This window comes from Cololabis saira, chromosome 8 (genome assembly GCF_033807715.1).
Source record: "Cololabis saira isolate AMF1-May2022 chromosome 8, fColSai1.1, whole genome shotgun sequence".
Lineage (NCBI taxonomy): Eukaryota > Metazoa > Chordata > Actinopteri > Beloniformes > Belonidae > Cololabis > Cololabis saira.
The window spans coordinates 26,214,701-26,236,643 of record NC_084594.1 but is presented as its reverse complement, the minus strand read 5'-3'; the positions used below and the strand labels follow the sequence as shown (position 1 = coordinate 26,236,643).

At 39.6% G+C, this 21,943-nt stretch overlaps 1 protein-coding gene across 1 annotated transcript in view; it reads right to left on the bottom strand.

Moving 5' to 3' along the window:
• col7a1 (collagen, type VII, alpha 1) overlaps window positions 1-19,641 on the bottom strand; it is a 71,243-nt gene extending 51,602 nt beyond the window's left edge. The window contains exons 1-15 of the mRNA XM_061727438.1: window positions 19,475-19,641; window positions 13,136-13,208; window positions 12,462-12,642; window positions 12,213-12,369; window positions 12,024-12,117; window positions 10,479-10,637; window positions 10,192-10,349; window positions 9,781-9,910; window positions 8,142-8,261; window positions 5,047-5,202; window positions 4,697-4,816; window positions 4,453-4,602; window positions 1,849-1,965; window positions 307-453; window positions 56-178 (exon numbers count right to left, since the gene is read on the bottom strand). Coding sequence (XP_061583422.1) covers window positions 56-178; window positions 307-453; window positions 1,849-1,965; window positions 4,453-4,602; window positions 4,697-4,816; window positions 5,047-5,202; window positions 8,142-8,261; window positions 9,781-9,910; window positions 10,192-10,349; window positions 10,479-10,637; window positions 12,024-12,117; window positions 12,213-12,369; window positions 12,462-12,642; window positions 13,136-13,199 — 1,876 coding nt within the window. The 5' untranslated portion in view covers window positions 13,200-13,208; window positions 19,475-19,641. The remainder of the gene's footprint in view (window positions 1-55; window positions 179-306; window positions 454-1,848; window positions 1,966-4,452; window positions 4,603-4,696; window positions 4,817-5,046; window positions 5,203-8,141; window positions 8,262-9,780; window positions 9,911-10,191; window positions 10,350-10,478; window positions 10,638-12,023; window positions 12,118-12,212; window positions 12,370-12,461; window positions 12,643-13,135; window positions 13,209-19,474) is intronic.
• Between the last annotated feature and the right edge of the window lie 2,302 nt (window positions 19,642-21,943).

Below are 21,943 nucleotides of genomic sequence, written 5' to 3'. Positions count from 1 at the left end.
AACAGAAACTGAAAAATATAAATAAATAAAACAATGATGAGTAAAATCGGCGTACCCTCTGTGCTGAGAAGGATTCGGTACTGCGTGGCCCCAGCTACGCCCGTCCAGCCAAGTCTGACAGTGCTGCCCAGAGACTCCACCACCCTCAGGTTGGATACCCTTCCCACTGGCTGCTCCTCTGCATCATTAGAAGGTCCGGACAGTCGTGACAAATTGTTACAAGCAAACAAAAACTGTCAAAACTACCAGTAATCGAACACCAGCATTTTTATTGCTCCGTCCAAATGAGATCCAATTCAGGCTGACCTCTGGAAGCTGCGGTGACAGGTGTGGCCTCCTCACGACCGTCATACAGGGTGTAGAGGGTGATGATGTACTCTGTCTTAGGCTGGAGGCCCGTCAGCTCGTAGCTGATGGTGTTTGTAGGAAAAGATAAGCTCTGGGGACGGCTCCCTGGAGGGAAGACCAACACTTGAAGTTAGTGGGTTTCTATTTATTAATTCCTATTTTAATGTACTATGTATCATAAAGCAAAAAAGGAGCTGGATTATAAAACAACATATTACTATCTAATTTTGCTAAAATAATGCTCACGTAAAAAATCCGTAACCAACCCTTCAGCTCAAGTTCAGCTCAAAGAAAATATGAAGGTCAAAGATTCCAATAAACTTGCCTGGAGTTCGACTCTTGATACATTCCCTATTAAATGATACATTTTGTTATTTTGGCCTCGTGAGCCATCATTTTTCCATTTTTGCAATAACTTCTAAACCTTCCCTATCACTCACTTTTAGTTGAGATGTGCTCAAATTGTCGTCACAACAACAATTATAATCTTTAACTAAGCAGTTGTTACTGACTCTCTAACATTAAGTACTTTAATAACAGATTTTTGTTCCCATATGAATAACACATTTTACATTTCCTAAATAGTTATTTAAAAAAAGTTTCCTCTTTCTTTTACTTTCTAGAAACCAGCTTTTGGTTCAGTGCAGAACTGATATACCGTAATTCAACAATATCAAAATAATAATTCAGAGTGCAGTACTTTAGCTGTTGTACTGAATTGCATCACATTTCAGAGCTGTGTCTTATAACGTGACAGTGGAGTGCAGATGTCTTTCAATTTAACAAAAAGCAAATGAGGAAGAAAATAACCCGTGAAAAAAACAACTGTCTGTCATCAACTTACAATAAAAGGTGCAAAAAAGGTTTTGACAAAAATTTCACTGATAAATAATTCACATAGAAATATTTTCAAAGATATATTTAGGATAAATTGTAATATTTTGTACTAAAACATTTTAAGAAATTATGGATGTCTTGATAAAATACTCAAATATATAATTGTTCTATTCCAAAGTTGTAAATCTACTTTATGCTGATGATTGTTATTAGATGACCCAGAAGCTCATTTGGTTGCAGATTCACTCATTCCTACATTTTCAATACCCTCTTCCTGCATGTTCATGGTCACAGGGATCTGCTGGACCTATCCCAGTTGATACAGGATGAGGGGAGGCGTTATCCAAGGACAGGACGCCAGTCCTTCTCAGGGCAGGTTGCCAATTATCTTTAGAGTTATGTGCATGTTCAGTGCAAATGTCAAATGGGTGAAGAGTAGAAAGAATCTCAGAAATGCTGAAATTTAACTCCGAGGGTCAAACTTCAAAGATTCCTAACAGAAAAAGTACTTTGAGGACAGTTTTAGGATTTTTCTGGGTCCCATGAACTTTTAAAGATAATCCATTATGTGAACTTCAAACAACCCTGCTGACTCCTGGACTACCTTGATCCAGAATGGATTACTCACATAAAAAACTGACATTTGTCACCTGCTTATCTTACCTTCCCCTTCACTCCACTCCAGACGGTACCCTCGAGAGGCCTGAATGAGTCTCCAGTTGAGGCGGATTGACGAGGGGCCCGTGGTAGTTGCTCTGAGGATCTGCTGCTCCTGACGCTCTGAGGGGAGCACATTTTGTAATTATTTTGTCATTATGTAGTATACTGAAAGCTACGTTCCCATCGATCAATACCACGTGTGAAAAGACATTCTTACATACATATATATTTTAAGGATTTTGTCAGTACTGAAATAGTTCGTAAGCCTTTCGTTTATGTAAATCAACCTCAGAACTTAATGCAAGCAAAAACTGATGGTCCCACACTGATTTGTGTCCATTCATCTGTAAAAAAAAAATCATCAGACTCTCTCTTTTCCCTAAATGCTTTTTTAGGACAAAACAGTGATGCAGGAAGTTCAAACATATGTGTATTTTTCAAAGGCAACATCGCTGGGATTTACAAAGTGCTCCCATGGACACAAGAACTCCAACTCAAAAGTATTTAGTGCCTTTTGTTTGTACAGTACACCAGCGATGGGAATATTAGAGCCACTGTGGGTTTTTAACGTCTTAAAAACACTTCAACACGAGGTGGTGCCGGAGATCGAGTCTCAAAAAACGTCTCTATCCAATTAGCCATGGGGGGGGGGAATTTATAGCCACTGGAGTGCATGACTTGTGAGAAAAGTGATTGCTTTACCCCTGAAGGGTTATCCATGAAAGCACAAAACTAATCATGAGCCCAAATACCGCTCTTTCATACCCACAATGCAGTATATTTGTACTGTATACCAGCTGGTCATAAGTGTTTGCGGAGACAACCTACATAAATGCATGCCAAAACTTGTGTTTTAACATTTAAGATGAATTTGAATGTTTTAATTTCAGACACACAGCCCCACTTTTGTCCTGAGGCTGCAAGAGGTGTGGCAACTAACAATTATACAGGTCGGGTATGTGAAACAAACACTTTCTCACTCGCTCTGACAGAGGTTTGTTGAATATGCAGTAGTCTGTGAAAAAGTGCCATATGTTTTGGTGTTCAGAGACTAAAGTGAAATCGTTTACATAACAGGAAGAAGTTTAACTTTATACTTAATTTGCAGTATGTAGTTTTGCATGACAATTGAGGTTTTATACAACTAGTGTCATAATATTTTCGTTAAAAAAAAAATAGGAGAAAAAAAAAAGAGTGAAACAAAGACACACAGAATAGCTCCAACTCTACCCGCCTTGCATAATAAAAAACAGACCGAACAAAGTTTAGGTTCTTCTGATGTAAAGTATGGCGAGCTCTGTATACAACATGTTATTTATTACGGACTTCTCTGCTTCCTAAAGTGGACCTACAGTGATTCAGCCTCCAGTTCATAAACAATGGTCCAAGTGGCACCATATGGGAATTAGTCACGAGAGGCCCATGACGTTGGTCTGTTTTCTATGTGTGTGTGCGTGTGCGTTTGCGTGTAGGTCCCCTTAAATACTAACCAAATGGACCTAAACAGTAACATGTGTGGGCTTTTTAGAAGAAAGACAAAACACCGGGGAAGATTGCAGGCCATTTTCCTGCTCCCAGCCTCTCCCTTTCCCTGTATTTACGGGTCAAAACTCAAGCTAAGTACATTTAAAAAAAAAAAAAAAAGATCCTTTTACAATAATTGACTTACATCATGTCATCTCAACCCGGGGTGCCCATGCCAAATATCTTTTGATTGGCTTCCTGTCTGGTGAAACGGGTATGTAAAGGACAGAAAAGTCCCAAATATTAGGGTAGTGGGGGAAGTTAAACCTGGCTCCATATCTGCAGGTGATTGGGTTTCCTAGTCACTGTTTTGGGTTATGTTGTGGGTATCAGCTTTAAATCTGAAAAGAACAAGCGCCTGGATGTAATTTCACTTGTATGAATACCATGAGGGGGTAGGACGGTAGATGTTTTGTAGATGTAAATGGGTGGTGTGACTATACGCTGCCTTGAATATGAGAAACCAGCGGGCAGCTTCTCACAGTGCAAGCTGTAGAAATAAAACTGCTACCTTTTCAACCAAGTTCAATTTGACTTTATTGCTTTACATAAGCATTATACTGCAGAAAGAGTAGTCACTGGATACTAAATTATAATACAGTAGAAATAAGCATTTTTTTAATTTTACATTACTTATAAATAAGAATAAGATTGTGTTATTTCTATTAGATTTGTATCTCTTTTTTTCTCTTTTTGCCATTTATACTGATTTTTTTTCTTAATGATATCATGCAAAATCTGAATCTGAAATTGGCACCGAGGTCTCCTCTCTTCTGGATAATATCGGACAAATTCAGCAGCATCGAGGTGGCACTAATTATTCAGAAAGTTTGTTATCATGTAAGACTCTCTTACGCGATTTTTGAAATTGCTGAACCACATCACTTGGTCAAAAAGAAAACAATCCTTGGCCAAACATCACCTTGTAAAAAACATATCTCTTTCTTTGGATTTTTTAAAGTATTACTGCATCACTTTTATAGCCATAGATAGATGTATGTTCTTTTTGTCAGTATTACGGGGTAAAATTCCCAGAGAACGAACAGACATGTTGGGTTTGGGGAACCACAAGAGCACACCTACCTATCTTGAATCTGGCGGAGGCTACAGGGCCCTCTATGTTGCCTTCATACAGTGGGATGATGGTGACAATATATTCGGTATCTGGCTGCAGACTGGACAAAATGAAGAACTCTCCGTCACCAGCAACCTCCACGGTCTCCACATTAACGCCTTGTGGGAAACAAAAAAAACACAAATATGATGTTCATGGAATGGTATTATCGCAAAATTAAAAAATGTTGTTTAAGATGACCTTAGTTCTGACCTGTAAACGGTCCCCACACCAAACGGTACGCTCGCACGCCACTGACACCTCTCCACCGCAAACGAACACTGCCCTCGGACACTGTCTCCACTGACAGCTGCTGCACGGCCTCCAGAGCCACTGAAACAGAGATGCATTGGGATATATTTCACATTTGCTAAATATATGGAAAGCCAATCCCATCAAAAGGTGACAGCTTTGTACATGTTGCTCATGTGTCCTGTCTCTTGGCATAATACTGCTTCCTTCTATGAATTTATAAAATGTATCACTGGATCACATAGTACCAACTGATTATGGCAAACTCCATTTACAGGTATTTGTCATTGTCGTGCAATAGTTATACTCACACGTGCGAGCATTGAGGATAGACGGAGTTGCAGCATTTCTCGGGAACAAAGGGTAGAGGCTGATGACGTACTCCGTGTCTGGCTGAAGTGACTCCAGTGTGACGGACGTTGTGTCTGAAGACAGCGATTGCTCCAGTAGCTGAGCTGCTGGTTGACCTAAGCAATGCACAACACGAGCAGTATGACGTTTCTTTAGGAGGCCAAGAGCATCAAAACTAATATTTTTTACCGTCATTAAACTGAATTATCCAACAATGTGGTGCAAAATATAAGATTGGATGGCAGGCTTCGCCTGAGACTCAAATGTGCACCAATATGGCAACCTAACAATGATTCATGGCTTTTTGTAAGACCTCTAAAAGAAGTATTCACTGATTTCAGTGAGTCAGTAAATCATAGTTGCACTTTCCCAGAGTGCTCTGGTTCTCACACAGAAGCAAAGGTTTACACTGCAACAAAACAGTAATTAAGACATTACATGAGTGGCTTTGTGAAAAGAAAATCTGATAGTCCTGAACTGCTCCAACAAAAGTCTGGATCTGAGGCCAGTGGAGCATATCTGGGGAACCCAAGGCATTTCCACCTATCCTACCATGCTGAGCTATAATATTCAGTCTATTGAAAACAAATGTACTCCATCAGAAATGTCCTCAGCTTTCTCCTTTGACACCTCCAGAAAAAATATTCAAGCTCTGCTCCCAAGACGGAGGGTCTTCCTGACAAGTCTGTTGGCGTCAACTGTCTTCAACGCTTTGCCCCAGCCCACTACCGGGTAGAAGATGATGCTGGCTACCACCAAATAATAAACAGCTCTCAGCGTGGTTCTATAAGACAGCAAAGAACCTGATTCTCTTGACATTTTTGACCTTTGAGTTTATTTTTTTTATATCCCAGGTAGTTGTAGTTGTCCACAATGTCCACCTCAGTACCCATGATGCTGATGAGGTCCTCTTCTTCCCAAATCTACCACCAGTACTCTAAACCTCATAATGTTGAGTTGCAAGCGGTTTCATCCTCACCACTCCACAAAACTGTCCACCATACATCTGTACTCATCAGTAAACTTCTCTTGTGCCAAGATCTGATGTGAAGAGTGTGAACAAGGAAGGACATAGTGACATCCCCCATACCGCTCACCACGATACGAGAGATGGAGCTCTGCAGAGTTACATGTGCCTGTGAGGCAGTTCCAGGTTACCAGTGGTTCATAAACCTTCAGGTCCAGTAACTTACTGCTGATGAGTGCAAAAAAGTAAAAACATGACTCTCGCAGAGATGTGAAGCAGGAAGATGGCATCCTCCACTCCATTATGGATCCATTTGTTTTCCATCGTGAATCCTTCTCACAATTCAATTATAGATTCCATATAGTTTGGAAATGGCCTCTCCAATTCCCCTCTCATATTGATGGCCAGCAGCACCTGCTTTTCTAAGATCATTGCTGATGTTTTTACTGTTTAGCATACAGTATGCTTGAAAGCTCCAGACCATTCAGCCGATAAAACTTACGCTATTGTAAAAATACTCACATTTGCTGATGATCAATTAATCATGTACCTTTGATCATCAACAACTATTTGCTCGTCTGCATCTTAATCCCCATAGAAGCAATAAGGACGTACTTAGTTGTTTAATAATGACACAAAATAATACGTCAAGTGTTGTCTTTTCATCTCAGGTTGTATTTACCACATTTCGAGAATTTGTAAAAAACGTCTTGTTTTATTATTTCCTGATGAGTTAAATGTTAAAGGGGACCTATTATGGCATCTAATACCTATTTTAAACAGGCCTTGAATGTCTTAAAAACAATCTTTTGATTGTTTTTGCTAAATAAATTAGAAATTCAGCCTCTGAGCCATGTCTTTATCATCCCATTCTCTAACCTCATTATCTATGCAGGATTCTGAGTGGGCGGGGCTATGATAATGAGGCTCTGTGCTGATTGGCTGCCTGAATGACGCGATACACCGCTACGGAAAAATGGCGGAAGCTCCGGCCAGCGGAGTTAGTTGTGGGCGTGGTTTCACGCATCGGAGGCCAACCCATGTAAATCGCGCCCGTCGTTACGTAACGACGGGAGCAGAATCTGAACGGCTCGTAGAAGCCACATCACACTGGACGGCTCATCCGGGCGGCTGTACAGACACTGCAGAATTTGGTTGCTTTCCTCCTTCTCTGAGTTGGCAGGCTGAGGGGAGACCACTTTATATATGTTAAAGCAAGAAAAAATGTGTTTTTCATAATAGGTCCCCTTTAAGATTAAAAGTGGGAGGATTTTCTTTTTTCATTGCTTTTACTGTAGGATCAATGCCAAAGAATCTCAACACCGCTGTTGCTGCTAACTAAAGGGCATAAGTAAGTAGAGAGTGAACGGTCTGAACATGCATGGAGAGGTGATTCTTAGCCTTTTGTTTATACCTCTCCTGACTTGCTTTTGTTTTCATTGCGAAGGCTTGCACGTAGACTGGTGGATTATCAATGCAATCGATTTTTAGATTAGTCTAAAGCATGACAAAATGTGAACATTTTGAAAGACTCCTTAAGTAGTGTGAATTTCTGCCAGTTCTAAAACTGAGACTGGCACTCCAGCCACATGTTCAGAAGGAGAAATGATATCAGCCCTCAGGGGGCACTTTTCTCTCTCTGTGCCACACCCTGTCTTCAGAATTGCTAGGATAAAATTACCTAGTCTATGATGTAGGTTTAAATTGTTTTCGTGGGCCTAATTTCAGGACCAGTGGAGATAAATGCATTGAATGTTTTACATAATGACATATGGCAATTATAATCCTTATTTACAGTCAGTGCTTAGGGGATGTTCAGTGTTAAAGAAATATATCATGTTCCTTGTACTCAATCCAAACTAAAATCTACACATTCTTGACATGGTTTAAACTTGCCAACAACAAGTGAAGCCTTTTTAACTATTGTAACATCTGCCCTCTGTCATAACTATCATTATCTGGGAAGATCAGCGAAAAGATAACGGTGATGAAACGGTTAAGCAAAGTTAGTACACTGTGTAGGTCTCATTAAGTTTTCTTTTTTTTACACTGAAAATGCAGAGGTGAAGTGAGAGATGTGAACCTGACCTCGTGGCCCATAGGTGAGTCTGTAGCCCTGCACAGGAGACGAGGGCTGATCCCAGCCGACAGAGAGAGAGAAGAATCCCGCCTGAACCAAACGCAGACTGGAGACACCCGGCAACGACCCTGCGTCAGGGGAAAAAAAACAAGTGAGAGGTTGCGTGAGGGTTCTGGCAGCTCTTAACTAGTTGACATTAGGGCTGTTCGATTTTGCCCAAAAATAAAATCTCGATTTTTTTCTCCCAAAATCCAATTTTCGATTACGATTACGATTATTTTGTGAATTGACAAAAGGCAAAGAAATTATTTCAAATATGCTGTTTTTTTATTGAACATTTGCCCCATTGGGCTTTAAGTGCAAACTTTGCTCTTATTAAACCAAAAATGAATGAATAAAGTGCAAAACTCTGTAAAATAAGTTTAAAAAAAGTTTAAAAAAATATAATAAAATATAAAGTTTTATCTCTGGAAAAAAAAATCCGCACTTGCAAACATACAGTAAGTTATATTTCCAATTAAATAAAACAAGACATTTTCTAATTAAACTAAACTGGGTCTTTGCATGCTAAATAATAATGCAACCCATGAAGGAGGTAGAGGTGTGTAATGGGGCACTTGTCGCAGGTATTGAGAGGTATTTCCATCAATCATTAATATGGTATCAATCATTAATATGTGTGCAGACAAGGTAAAAAAAATAAAATAAAAAAAAAAAGTGAAAAATCGATTTTACGATTTTCATGTTTTAACATCGTTCTAATTACATAATCGCGATTACGATTTAAAATCGATTAATCGAACAGCCCTAGTTGACATTTATTCTCTGTCACTTTTTCAGAGTTTCCACAAACCCTTAAAAAGTCTTACAAGTGTTTAAGAGAAGATAAATCAAGTTATCTAAAAATAGGACATTTGTCTTGCATTTGTCTCATGAAATACAAAAATGAGAGAAACTGCTTCTACAAGTGGAACTAACAACAATGATTTCCTATTTAAAGAGAAGGTTTTATGGCAGCATATCCACCTAATGATAACATGCAGCGATGAGGGGATGCAGTTAACAGCCACTGCAGTAAATAATTAGTCAGGTAGAGGTGCAATTTTAACAAAAAAAAATGGATGGAAAACCCCAAGTTTGCATTGTGGTGCTTTAATTCATTGAGCGCTGCCGCTTTATCATCATCATTACAGATGGCGGTAATAACCACAGCAACCGATCTCCAAACATTTGGCTGGTTACTGTGGTGGATGCGCGCGCCGCAACAAAGCACCACACCTACAGTGCAAACAAAGGTGTAGGAGAAATGTTTTGTGCGATGTTTCCTGACTCTTTCCGTTTGCATGCAGTGAAGACAGATCATCCTCCATTGAAAGAAGCAACCAATCACAGACATGAACAAGGACACATTTGTTTTGATGTTTATTTTTAAAGGATGACTTCATCTCTGACTACAAACAGTTGGACCAACACGTCCGCTGCTAAATGATATTCAACTGTATGTTTTGGCAAAATTTCCCCTTGAATCTGAATAACTGGTGTCATTCGATGTTTTATTTATTGTGTTCATTTTAATTATGAATGACATCTAAAAGGTCTTAAAAAGTCCTAAATCTAGCTTGCTTTAAGGCCTCCTTTTGTACTCACTTGTTCGCTGTTTGGCAGAAAAAGATTCCCCCACACTGTTGGGATACTGGGCGATGATAGTGACCAGGTAGTCTGTTCCTGACCGGAGCTCCCGTGCAGTGAAGAACCTCTGATTTGCACTGACAGTCTCCTGCAAACACAGATATATCAACTTTGTGCCTGAGATCTGATGTGTAGACATACCGAACTTGATTTGTTTGTAAATTGTGAAAAACAAAATGCCTCAGATATGACACTTTTCCATCACCACTGCCAGGGAGCAAAGAATCTCAGTCTACCTGTCTTTGATCGCTACATGGAGAAGATCCACCCAGACAGGTTCATACTCGGCCTGAATGCAATTTTCTCTGACAAATAATGACTGTGGTTCCTGAATATTCCCATCTCATCTCCATTCTTGACTGGACTCACCTGACGCAATTCTGATGTGATAGGCTGACCCAGCCCAGATAGTGGCACATACTGGACGGCATAGCCGGTCACGGGGCCGCCTGCAGGACTCCAGCGAAACCTGAGGGAATCGGTCGTCTGGGTTGTGAACTGAATGTTGGATGGACCAGAAAATGCCTCTGGAAGGGGACGAGAAATAGTTAAAGTTACATGTAGGTTTAGTGTCTGACATGACATGTATTTATAACTTAGATTTGTAATTTTTTTTCTAAGCATTATTATTATTAAGTTGCAACAACAAAACATACCGTCACTTGCATAGACTCCTCCTGCTGCCGAGCACACTTTAGGGGTGACGAGAGGAACAAGTGTGTTCAGCAGTTTAAAATCTCCAACGAAGGAGGTGTAGTCACTGCTGGGCTCCGAGGAGATCTGAGCCAATTCATTCCTGTCTGCATTTTTTATACCTAAAAAATAAATAAATCACAAAACAAGTCATTCATAGAATAGAATAGAACTTTATTGTCATTGTACTTTTTAGTGCAAAACCCTGCAGTGGCAATTAAAGGCATAAATAGTTAAAAAAGAAAACACAAATAAAAAAACAAACAATAGGCAAACAATAAACACAGAACCACATATACAGTATTTATAAAATCTATGTTTATCTACATTATTACGCCGGGTTTTTAGAAATTACAATGAAAAAGGAAAAAGGAACAGAACCGGTTCCCAGTGTTTCCTTGGAACCGTTTGCAGATTTTGCAAACTATTCCCTCTTCGATTCCAGTGGGCACGAATGAAGTCCTCACGCACGTTGCGTAGCATAGGCACGTGCGTAAGCCAGCAGTCAATAGCAAACATGGCGCCCAAGCGATACACACGCTCGAAAGTCTGGTAAGTCTGGTCAGTAAAAAGAAGACAACAGGGAACTTGCCAAGTGGATATTTTGTCAAAGGGTTACTGTTGCAGGCGTTTGACTGGATTTGACTTGATTATATTTGTCACTGGCTGAAATAGTTTTATTTTTGAGGGCTCAGTTCATATCATTATCCTTTTAAAAAGGAGAATTTAAATTTCTATAAGAACAATGTAGGACATTCTCGTGTAATTGCCACAGAATCATTTATGTTGTATTTTGTTAATTTCTACAGAAGAAGATTTATTTTATCATCATTAAACTTTTATATTGGTGATGCTAATTGACCTTTTATTGTACATTTTTTTCAAAATGAGAATCGATGTGGGAATCGATAAAGAACCGAATCGGTAAGCAGAATCGAAAAATGGAATTGGAATCGTAAAAATCTTATCAATTCCCATCCCTAGTCAAGTGATAACTTAGGGATAAAAGCTGTGTTTCAACCTGTTTGTTCTGGTTTTTAATCAACCGGTTTTCAAAAAGTGATGTCATGGGTGTGAAGGGTCCCTGACAATGTTCTGTGCTTTAATGAAGCACCGTGTTTTTAACAGGTCTTCCAGGAGGGGAGAGGGCAGATAAGCAGCGGTAATGACCCTCTGAACCATCTCCTCCTCCGCCGTTGTGCAGCTGCCGTACCACACACACATGCAGTACTGCAGCACAGCCTCTGTGGAAGAGTGTTAGTAAAAAGACAGCAGCAGTTTTTTTGGTAGGCTTTCTGGGAGGTCCAAGGAAGAAGAGTCTCTGCTGTGCCTTCTTAGCCACTCTTGTAGTGTGTAATGCTCCAGGTTGGGTCTTCCTCAATCTGGACACCAGGGAACCTGAAGTTGGATACCCTTCCCACACGGTCCCCATCGATCAGGGGTAATCTAACTCAAAAGCAATTCTTCACAGTTTCTAAGAGGCAAAGACCTGCAGATGAGCCACTTACCAGTAGCAAACACCTTGACTCCCTGACTGCGCAGCTTCTGTGCCGGCTCCTGCACACTGTCTTGTGACTTCCCGTCCGTGATGAGGATGGTGATCTGAAAGTAGAAGAGGATCAAGAGATAGAGCTAACTATTCAAGAAGGGTAATGTTAAACATGGTATTCTGATAAACACATAATAAGATGGTAGACCTTTGAGACATCCCGACTGGAAGAAGGGTTGAAGAAGTTATCAGCCACAAACTTGAGACCAGCCCCAGTTCGAGTGTTTCCACCTTTATAGTTTACATTCTGCACTGCGCTGACAAGCTCAGTGCCGTTCAAGTGGGTATTGAAAGTGAACTCAACCCTGAGAAAAGAAAAAGAAAAAGTAATGTGATTGACTGGATCATTCAGCTCCAGCAATATAACAGTGAGGTATTTATTAATCGTATCAATCACCTGGAGGTGTCACTGTACTGAATAGCTCCAAACCGAATTCCTGTTTCACTGACAGAACCAGCGAATGGCTTTACAATTCCAGTCATGAATCCCTTCACCTGTTGGAAGTTTGGTCGGCCAATACTGGACGACCCATCGATCAGGAAAACAATATCTGCTGCTTGCACACTGTTACACCGTCCTGTAAAACGAAAGTAATGGACAACGCAGAATCACATAAATTACTTTAGATGTATAGACTCAAAACATTAGGTCTCTTGCAATTGTTCTAGGATTGATGCCACAATGTACGGTTCATTAATTTTAGTTCATCCATCTTTTTTTAAGGGTATGGAAGGGCGGGTTTTAACTACTTACAGTAAATTAGTGTAACTGCAGCAAACAATACTGAGATTATGGCCTGTTCTCACTTCGCATCTCTTCTTAAATTCAGCTTGATTTCATTTTTGTGAATTGCTCTCTCATTTAGATTAAAAGAAGTGATAACTGACAAGCTGTGACTCTAAAGGGCTGCTTCTTCAACGTTCCTCGGCCAGATCTGAGACATCCAGAGTCAAAAGAGTCACAGTGACACCCAAAACACTGACTTCGAGGCTTAGTAATAGCTGCCAGATGCACCATTTTATGCAGTTTATGATCACGACACAGGGGGAAAAGGAACTTGATTAACTTACCCTGAGCTTCAGTCGGTTTCATGAAGGACAGCAGAACAGTGACGGCAACTAACCAGCTCCACATCTTTGCAGCCTGGAGACAGAGAGGAGGAAGACTTGTTACATTACAAACTTTATACTTAATTCAAAACACAGTTGAAAAATTATTTCCTCATGAAACTACAACCCTTTCTTTATATCGGATGTAAGAGGTATTTCTTAGGGATCAGACATAATAAAAAAGAAAAAGAAAACCCCATTCTTGCAGCTTTTCTTTGTTTTTCCACTGACAAGTCCTGCAACCAAATCTTAGATCTAACACAGCAGTCTGTCAGCGGTTACTTGAAATACTTTTCGCCTGTATCCCATTTATAAGATTATCTGCAGCATGTTCAGTCTTTCATCTATTAAATTCCTCAGATTCTCTGTTATTTTTACCGTCTGGGTCATTAAACCTTCCTACTCTACACCATATCTTTGATACTGTGCCACTTTGCGTCATTACTTTCAACATGTTTTGCATTTTCCACAAATCCAATTGTCCGATGACGTATGTTATATGCACCAGTCTGCTTTAGCTCCTCGCTCGATTTCAATGTTACACATCAGTCTTTAATTGAAAACATTGCAGTACTCCTGATATTACCTTTCCTAATGTAGCATAATGACCAATAATACAATATAAAAAGTAAGACAAGTTGGAAGAAGTCATATGAATGTATTCAATCCACGTCTACGCTTATTTACGAAACTCCTCTTTTCTGCTCAAATGAATGCTTCACACATCTACAGCACTTCTTCCGCTTGCTGGAAACATCCTTTCACACCCCGGCAACTAAACTTTCAGTCTTAATACTATATTATCCCAGGTAGAAAAGTCAATCATGAACACTGTCATCTACATCTAAGACATTCTAGCCCAGGTTTTGTAAGTTAAAAATCTATAATGTAAGGTTGAATTAAGTTTTAAAAGGCCTTAAAAGTACCAAGGATGATGATAAGATGATGCAAAGAATTATACCACAATAAAAATATGAACTATTAGCATGAAAATGTTTATGATCCTTAAATTAGTGGCAGATAAACAATTCACTTACCCTCACTTGTACAGTAACCTTGAGGTATGATTAATTAAAGAACAATTTAACTCTTTTTGTGTCTATTTACCATGTCTTAGTTGTTTTTCTCACTGGACTGGATGGATCTTTAACATATGTTGTCAATAATTACAGTTCAAGGAGGCAAACCACAGTTGGAAGTCATTCTGATGTCTATGCATGCTGTGACAAAACCAACAAAAGCCATTAAATTAGCCGAACACTGGTGGAGTCACGGATGGGGTCAGACTAACTGCTGCTGGACTCTCATGACGTCTAGGAAAAGAAAAAAAACAACATCTTTTGAAGTATATCTTTAACATGATGGGTTGACCTGTTTAGACTTCCAGTCTGAATCACCGAACCTAAAACTGAGATACAATTGATGATGATTGATGATTGATGATCTACTAACAGTCAAAAAAACTTGTAATTAAAGAGATTAGTTTTTAGTTTTTTGTGGGTGGAGGTTTGCCTTTTTCTGATCTTTTGTACCTTGATGATTTTTCATAACTAGTTCTAGCACATTTGACTGCCATGCTTGTGTAGTAAGTTTTGTATTTATCTGTATTGTATCATTAGACTTCGTAACCAAACCTGTGATGTTAACAGCTGCTTATCCACACGACGCAATCAGTCAAACATTACAGACTGAACATTGATGAAAAAATAAGTAGTGATGGAAATAAGACATTTATGTCGTTGTTAGCACACGGCTTTAGGTAATACGGCTACAAACCACTGATAAGGCCTGAAATCTGGGTGTAGTCATGGACTCAAAGCTGAACTTTCAGAGACACATGAAAACAATTACAAATTAGGCCTTCTATCACCGGAAGAACATCTCCAGGACCAAAGGGCTAACATCTCAGCAGGACCTTGAAAAACTCATCCATGCGTTTATCTTCAGTTGAATTGATTACTGCAACAGTTAACAGGTCTTCCTAAAAGTCAGTGAGACAGCTACAGCTGATCCAGAATGCTGCTGCCTGGGTTCTAACTAGAACTAAGAAAGTAGATCACATCACTCCAGTTCTGAGATCTTTACACTGGCTCCCTGTACCTCAGAGAACAGACTTTAAAATACTTAATTAGTGTATAAATCAGGACCAAAATACATCAAAGACGTGTTGCTGCCGTATCAACCATCCAGACCCCTCAGGTCTTCTGGTTCAGGTCTGCTTTGTGTCCCCAGAATGAGAACCAGACATGGAGAAGCAGCATTCAGCTTTTATGTTTATGTTTTATTACTTTTATGTGATATTTTATCTGCTCCACTGGAACAAACTTCCAGAAAACAAGTCATGTTCTGGGTGTCTGGAAAGTGTCTAGAGAAAACTTCTGTTGTAAAAGACGCTATATAAATAAAACTGAATTGAAATGAATTGAAACCATCAGATCCTTTAAATCACAGTTAAAAATCATTTGTTTACAGCTGCCTTTGACTGAATTATTTAAACTGTTCTTGTGTTTGAGTTTAGTACTAAATTGTAACTCTAGTTTCATTCCAACTTTTCTTTATTCTGCCACTGCACTGCCACTTTTAATATTTGTATTATGTAAAGCACCTTGAATTGCCTTGTTGTTGAAATGTGCTATACAAATAAACTTGCCTTGCCTTGCCTTTTCATCTGGCTGTGTACAGGTGCATGAAAACAACTACCGGTACATTTTTTTCATTCAGATCAAATATTTGCAGTCAGGCGATTAGCTAATGACTGTGAAGGCCTAACTCTCAGTGTCAAGCCTGAACTGGATAACAAGAAAAAGAAAATCCTGAACTCAAATGACTTTGTATGTACCTCTTCAGTCTGCTTAACGTTTTTATTTGTCATGACCAAAAACATCACAAACACAAACACAAAATGAATGCAGAGAAACACTGTGTGGTGCTACAATATCATTTAGTTTTCTATCAGCCATATTTACTGTACCCTCGTGAGCAGGTACAGTAAACGTTTCTTCTCTTCACACGTGTCTGAAAACTCAATGGTGTCAAAAAGTCACAGAGCTTGGCTGTAGAGGATTTTTAACTTATGTTTCTGTCTATCTGTCTTTGGTTACTTCATGTCTGGAAGGCAGATGTCAGATTCTTAGACACAATGCCAAGTAAAATATATCTTTGCTGTCCATTGATGCATGGAGCGCAGCTCTTTCTTTTCTATGATAAATCGCTCTTAAGGCCAGATCTACAGTACCCCTGCTGATAAATGTCAGTGACAGATTCTATTATGTTAAGGACATCCGGTATGGATGTAGAACATTTCTAGAGATTACATCTTCTTTCCGACATTTTCATGACAGCGATGGGAGTGGTGGAGCTTATTAAGAATGGCAAACAGATGTTGCATCAAACATATGGATGTTCGATACATTAAAGCCAAAATGTGATAAACAAAACAATGGGAGATCATATTAGGTTGATTAAACCAAGCGTGTGTGGGGACAAGACAAGAGGAGGCAGGGGATTTTCTGTACCCTTACAGGAATGTGAAGAACATTACACGGCTTGGAGTTTTATTCGACATTGACCGAAACCAGACTGAGGGTCAAAGAGTCAATGTCAGTCAAACACATGAAAGACAGATGCACTTGATACATGCTGACAGACTCAGTAATGTTCACAAAAATCTTCATTAAGGAAATTTGATATAATTGTCCTAGTACTTATTATTTCTAATTACAATGTATATACAGTCATATATAAATCATTCATAAACAACTGAAGTCAATTCTCCAGAAATGCTCCATCCTCGATAAATAAATCCTCATGAAAACCTGAATCGGTTATCTTTAAAAATAACAATTATTTGACTTCTGGTTATTGTATTGCTTTTTGGTATTGTTTGTAAGCTTAGTTGGAAAACAAAACTAAATACTTTTGTGTTATTACAGCATCCTGTTGCCTAGGTTACCAGAAACGTCAGCTGTAGCCGGGATTTTGTTAGAACAGCCAAACCCACTCATAACACATGAAAGTACCTGATTCTAACCACTGTTGTATAATAAGTTTATATTTTGTATACAAGGTCCATACTGTGCAAGAAAATATAATAATAGCTTCCGCTTCTCCCCAAATTTCAGATTCTCCACAAAAGCAAAAGCTCATAATTAACCATAAGTACTTCCCTAACAAAGATGCAGAACCCACAGACCCAACAGTTGCACGTTTTTCGTGCCCTGCACATGAAGCTTAACATGTTTCAAATGTAATCCCCTTCCCCATTTTGTTTATAAGTTTTATTTAAAGATTTACACACCCATAAAATGAAATTGTGTACAATTAACTCCTGACAAACCACATCAGCTCGCTTACCTTTCATGTTATTTTTCTCTTTCCTGTTGCCAAATTCTGCCAATTTTTTCTTGTTTTGTGAGCCAGGTGTTGTGACCACGCTCCATACCCTCAACCTTTTCTGGAATAGTTTGAATTTGGCTAATTAAATAGAACGTGCTGTAGAAACCATCATTTGAAAGCCATTAAAAACGCTGCTGAGGTCTAACCATGCTTTTCCTCTTCCTGATCTGTGTATATAAAGACTCATCAGGGGTAACATGAGAAACATTTCTGGCATAAGAAAGTTACGAGCAAACAAGGCCACCTGGGAAATTGAACTCATCAAGATACTTACTTAAAGATCAAATGAACCTATGTATTAACAGAAAATGAAAGGGAAAAATAACCCAAGACTCGTCTCAGAGGTTCTGGTAGGAGCTGTACAGGGGCTGGACTTTCTCTCTCCCTCCCTCTCTCTGAAACCTCAGCACAGACTCGTGCAGAATCCGAGCTGCAGTGTAGTACAAATGCCATTCTCCTGAGGGGGTAGTGGGCCACAGGCCACTAATGTGAGACAGAGTCTGTGTGAGAGCCAGACTCCTCCAACACACCATCAGTGGGCACATGTGACATGAGTGGACAAGGTGATGGAGGGGTTCAAAGGAGGGTGGGACGTCACAGTGAATTACCACAGACTGTAAAAAAATGTTAACAAAACAGGATTTTGTGTTCTTGGCACTCAGAAACTGCTCTTAGCGAGAACATTGCAGCCCCGCACTCGTATCATCTAAGGGACTGACCCCATCACTTTTGACCCCAGAACTCAAGCACAAACATCTCCCGCTTCCAAAATTAATAATTTCTACAATTAAACTAAACAAGAGTTCAGAAAATAAGAGCACTGGAGAATCTTCCATGACCCCCCAGTGGAACAAGTTGCAAAATAATTACCCATTGAAGCATTTTCCAAGGTTTTCCTTACTGTTAACAAAAGCCAGATGCACTGATTCAGTAAAACAGATGGATTCGTCTTCAAAGAGTTATCCTTTTCTTTCAAGAACATGAATGGACAGAAACATGTCCAATCATCCTACTTCATATCTGTTTTTAGAAAAAAAATATAAGGATAATAAAAGAGCATTAAAGTGCCAGCAATAATCTGTCTCAGTATAATCTTAAGCAGATCTATAAGTAACGTCTTCTCTTTAAACCTCAACTGAAGACAATATAATAACCCCATGAAGCACACAAAGTAACAGGAAACAGCAGAGCTCCACAGATGAAACCTTTGGGATCAGTCCAGTCATTCACATCCATGGTGGTAGTTTTAACCCAGCATGGCTGAAATTTTGCACCAAATAAAGGGGAAAGAGAAAGCGAGAAGGTGAAGGTGATGAAGAGAGGAATCTTCTGGAATATATAATCTGATTCCATGTGTTTAGAAGCATTTTTAACAATAACACATAAGGGTTCACTCAAATCAGTGTTGAATAAAACCCAACCACAACAAAGGCAAATAACTGAAAGTAATCAAGAAACTAAAACAGAGAGGAAATAGTCGTGGGAGGAAGATTCCTGTCCTCTGAGCAGCATCAGTTCCATCTTACCAAAGTTTAGCTGAGGTCAACATGGTTGCATTTATAACCACATGCCCTTTGCACTTGTGGTGCAGACTTACATTTGTTGCAGCAGAGAAATTTGATTTTTCATACCTATGCATTTAGATGCAGAGGCATCAGGGGGAATCATAGATACTCATAATCGGAGTATATATCTGAGTATTTCTGCTTAAATTACATTTCGGAAAGGATGAAAATCAGGAGATGAAAGGTATGCCCTTACCTGCTCAATGTAGAAAAAAATAAACCCGCCGCAGGCAGATTTAGCAGTAATGCATCCCGATTGTATCGTTTGAAATGTAGCCTATATATGCAGAGGGAGGATCATAAAGCCTTCTGTTCTCTTGCCACCGATTCGTCAGCTTACCTATGGATATGTACGTGTTGCACCGGGTCTGTCTGTCTGTCCAGCCCTCCACCTGCGAGCCACCTGCCAGCTCAGAGAAACTTCGATCCTCTGCAGCCCACGTTACAACTTCAAAAAGCGCTACCTCACTTTCACTTGCGAGCTCAACCCCCGAACTCCTGCATCCCTGCAGAGGACTTGCAGAAGTGTGAGTGTCTGGTTCCCGAGGCAGCCGCTAACACGAGCAGGAGCAGAACAGTCCAGACTTGTTCGGATGCCTGAAGGGCAGTCCTCTTAAGCTCTCCCTTTTTGTTGTTTTTTTGAACAAACCCCCCCTTCCCTGCTGCTGACAGACAGCAACTCATGTAGAACTTTATTCTTGTAACAGTTATTTCTCCAGGTGAGATTGGGCATAGGGTCACGTGATATCACACAGTTTGACTTTATTTAGGTCAGCCCACGGAGTTTTAAGTGATCAACTATAAACTGCATAAAAGAGAAGAAAGGTTTTGAGTTTTGATTTTGATTTGATTTGATTTATTTTATTCACACACACACACACATGTGAATTGGTCTCCTGGAGAAGCTATCAAAAACTTAATGGTAGGAGCCAATGAACATAAATACATTAGACAGGAATACATACATGCAGAGGTGGACAGAGTACTCGACCCCAGTACTTGAGTAAGAGTACAAATACTACTGTTCAAAATGTACTCCGTTACAAATAAAAGTAGCTCAGTCAAAATATTACTCGAGTAAGAGTAGAAAAGTACTTGCTTTTAAAGGTACTTTAAGTAAAAGTAAGAGTAAATTTATTTTTTCCACATCAGTAAATTACTATATTTTTTCTAAATTAATTTAAGGATCTTTTAACTCTTGTTTCTGAGAATTAACTCTTTGAAACCAGCTGCACTGATGTGCTGCTTTTAGAACCACAATGTTATATAAAACCTGCAGAAACACCCAAAACAAATCAAATGAATGGGATCATAAGAGGACAGCAGATGATGCAGAGTTTATTAACAATCATGAACTGAAACCAAATGAACCTGCACCATCCAACTAAGTCTGGATCCCCCTCAAAGACCACTGCTTTACAAAAAACTACATCTCTGCTTTCAATAACTCAAATGCGGCTCTGTCTTGACAAACGCAGGCTACGTTGGCGGTATCGTTTTGAGGAGGCTTGATGTATTTCCGCTTTACGTACATTCCAGTGGAGAGCGTGCACTGTGATAGGTCTCCTCCTTTGACAAAAACAGCTTGTGTCCAATAGGATTTTAGGGAAGAAGAAAAAAGAGCAGACCTGAAAGTAACGAGTACTTTTCAGCCTTCCTAGAAATTTACTCGAGTAAAAGTAAGAATATTTGTCTTGGAAATGTATTCAAGTAAGAGTAATAGGTACCAAAGAAATCTAATACTCAAGTAAAGTACAAATCCTCTGGATATGTACTTAAGTACAGTACTCACTAAATTTACACCGTTACTGTCCACCACTGCATACATGCACTTACACTTACACACTTAACAATACAAAATGCACATTATACTAGACTACCACTTACATTACAACATATCACATTACAAACACTTAACATGAAACATTTTGTGAATATGGAGATGGACTGTGACTTTTTAAGGCTCTCATTCAACTTGTTCCAAATCTGTGGTCCCCGACACAACACTCATACTTGTTCCCATAAGTTTACGTTGTTTTCCTATAATAAGGTGTTTATGTCTAGTATTGTGGGTGTGCTGGGGAACGGAGATTGGGATGAGTTGAGTTAGGCCCTGTCCCAATACTATCACTACCCCTAGTTTTCATCCCTACCCCTAAATTTTGCACGTTCCCGTGAGGGTAGTGGTGTCCCAATTCCTCTTTCCACCTATGGGGTAGTGAAGAAAACTAGTGTAGTGGCTATGAATCTGTCCCTACGGATCGAGGGATTTCCGATGGTCACTAGTTTGATCTAGGGACAGAAACATTTCCCAGAATGCTTTTCGTTGTCATTTGCAGACTGAATCCAAAAAAAAAAACATGGCAGACATTTCTTATTTTTTAGTGAATAAAATCAATATTTTGAGTAAGTTTCTGCATAAAAATGCGTTTTGATTACATTTCTAGCGAGAAATATATATTTTACTTTCATAATATTCACTCAGTGAATGTACACAGGGGCGGACTGGCCATCTGTGTGATCTGGAGAATCACAGAACGGCCGGTACTCCAGGACGGCCGGTGGCCGGCCACAGTGTTAGGGCTCGGCCAGGCGGGGCTTTATAAATATATGGGCTTTACAAATTTATTAAATATATGAGCGCGGAGTCGGCGTGGCAAGGAGCTGCACGGCGGACAGTGAGTCGCGCTGTGAAGCCTGATTTATGGTTCCGCGTTAAATCGACGCAGAGCCTATGCCGGCGACGCGCAACGTACGGCGCGCGTCAAAGATTGTTGGAAACAGTTAGGCACCAAATAATATATTTAAT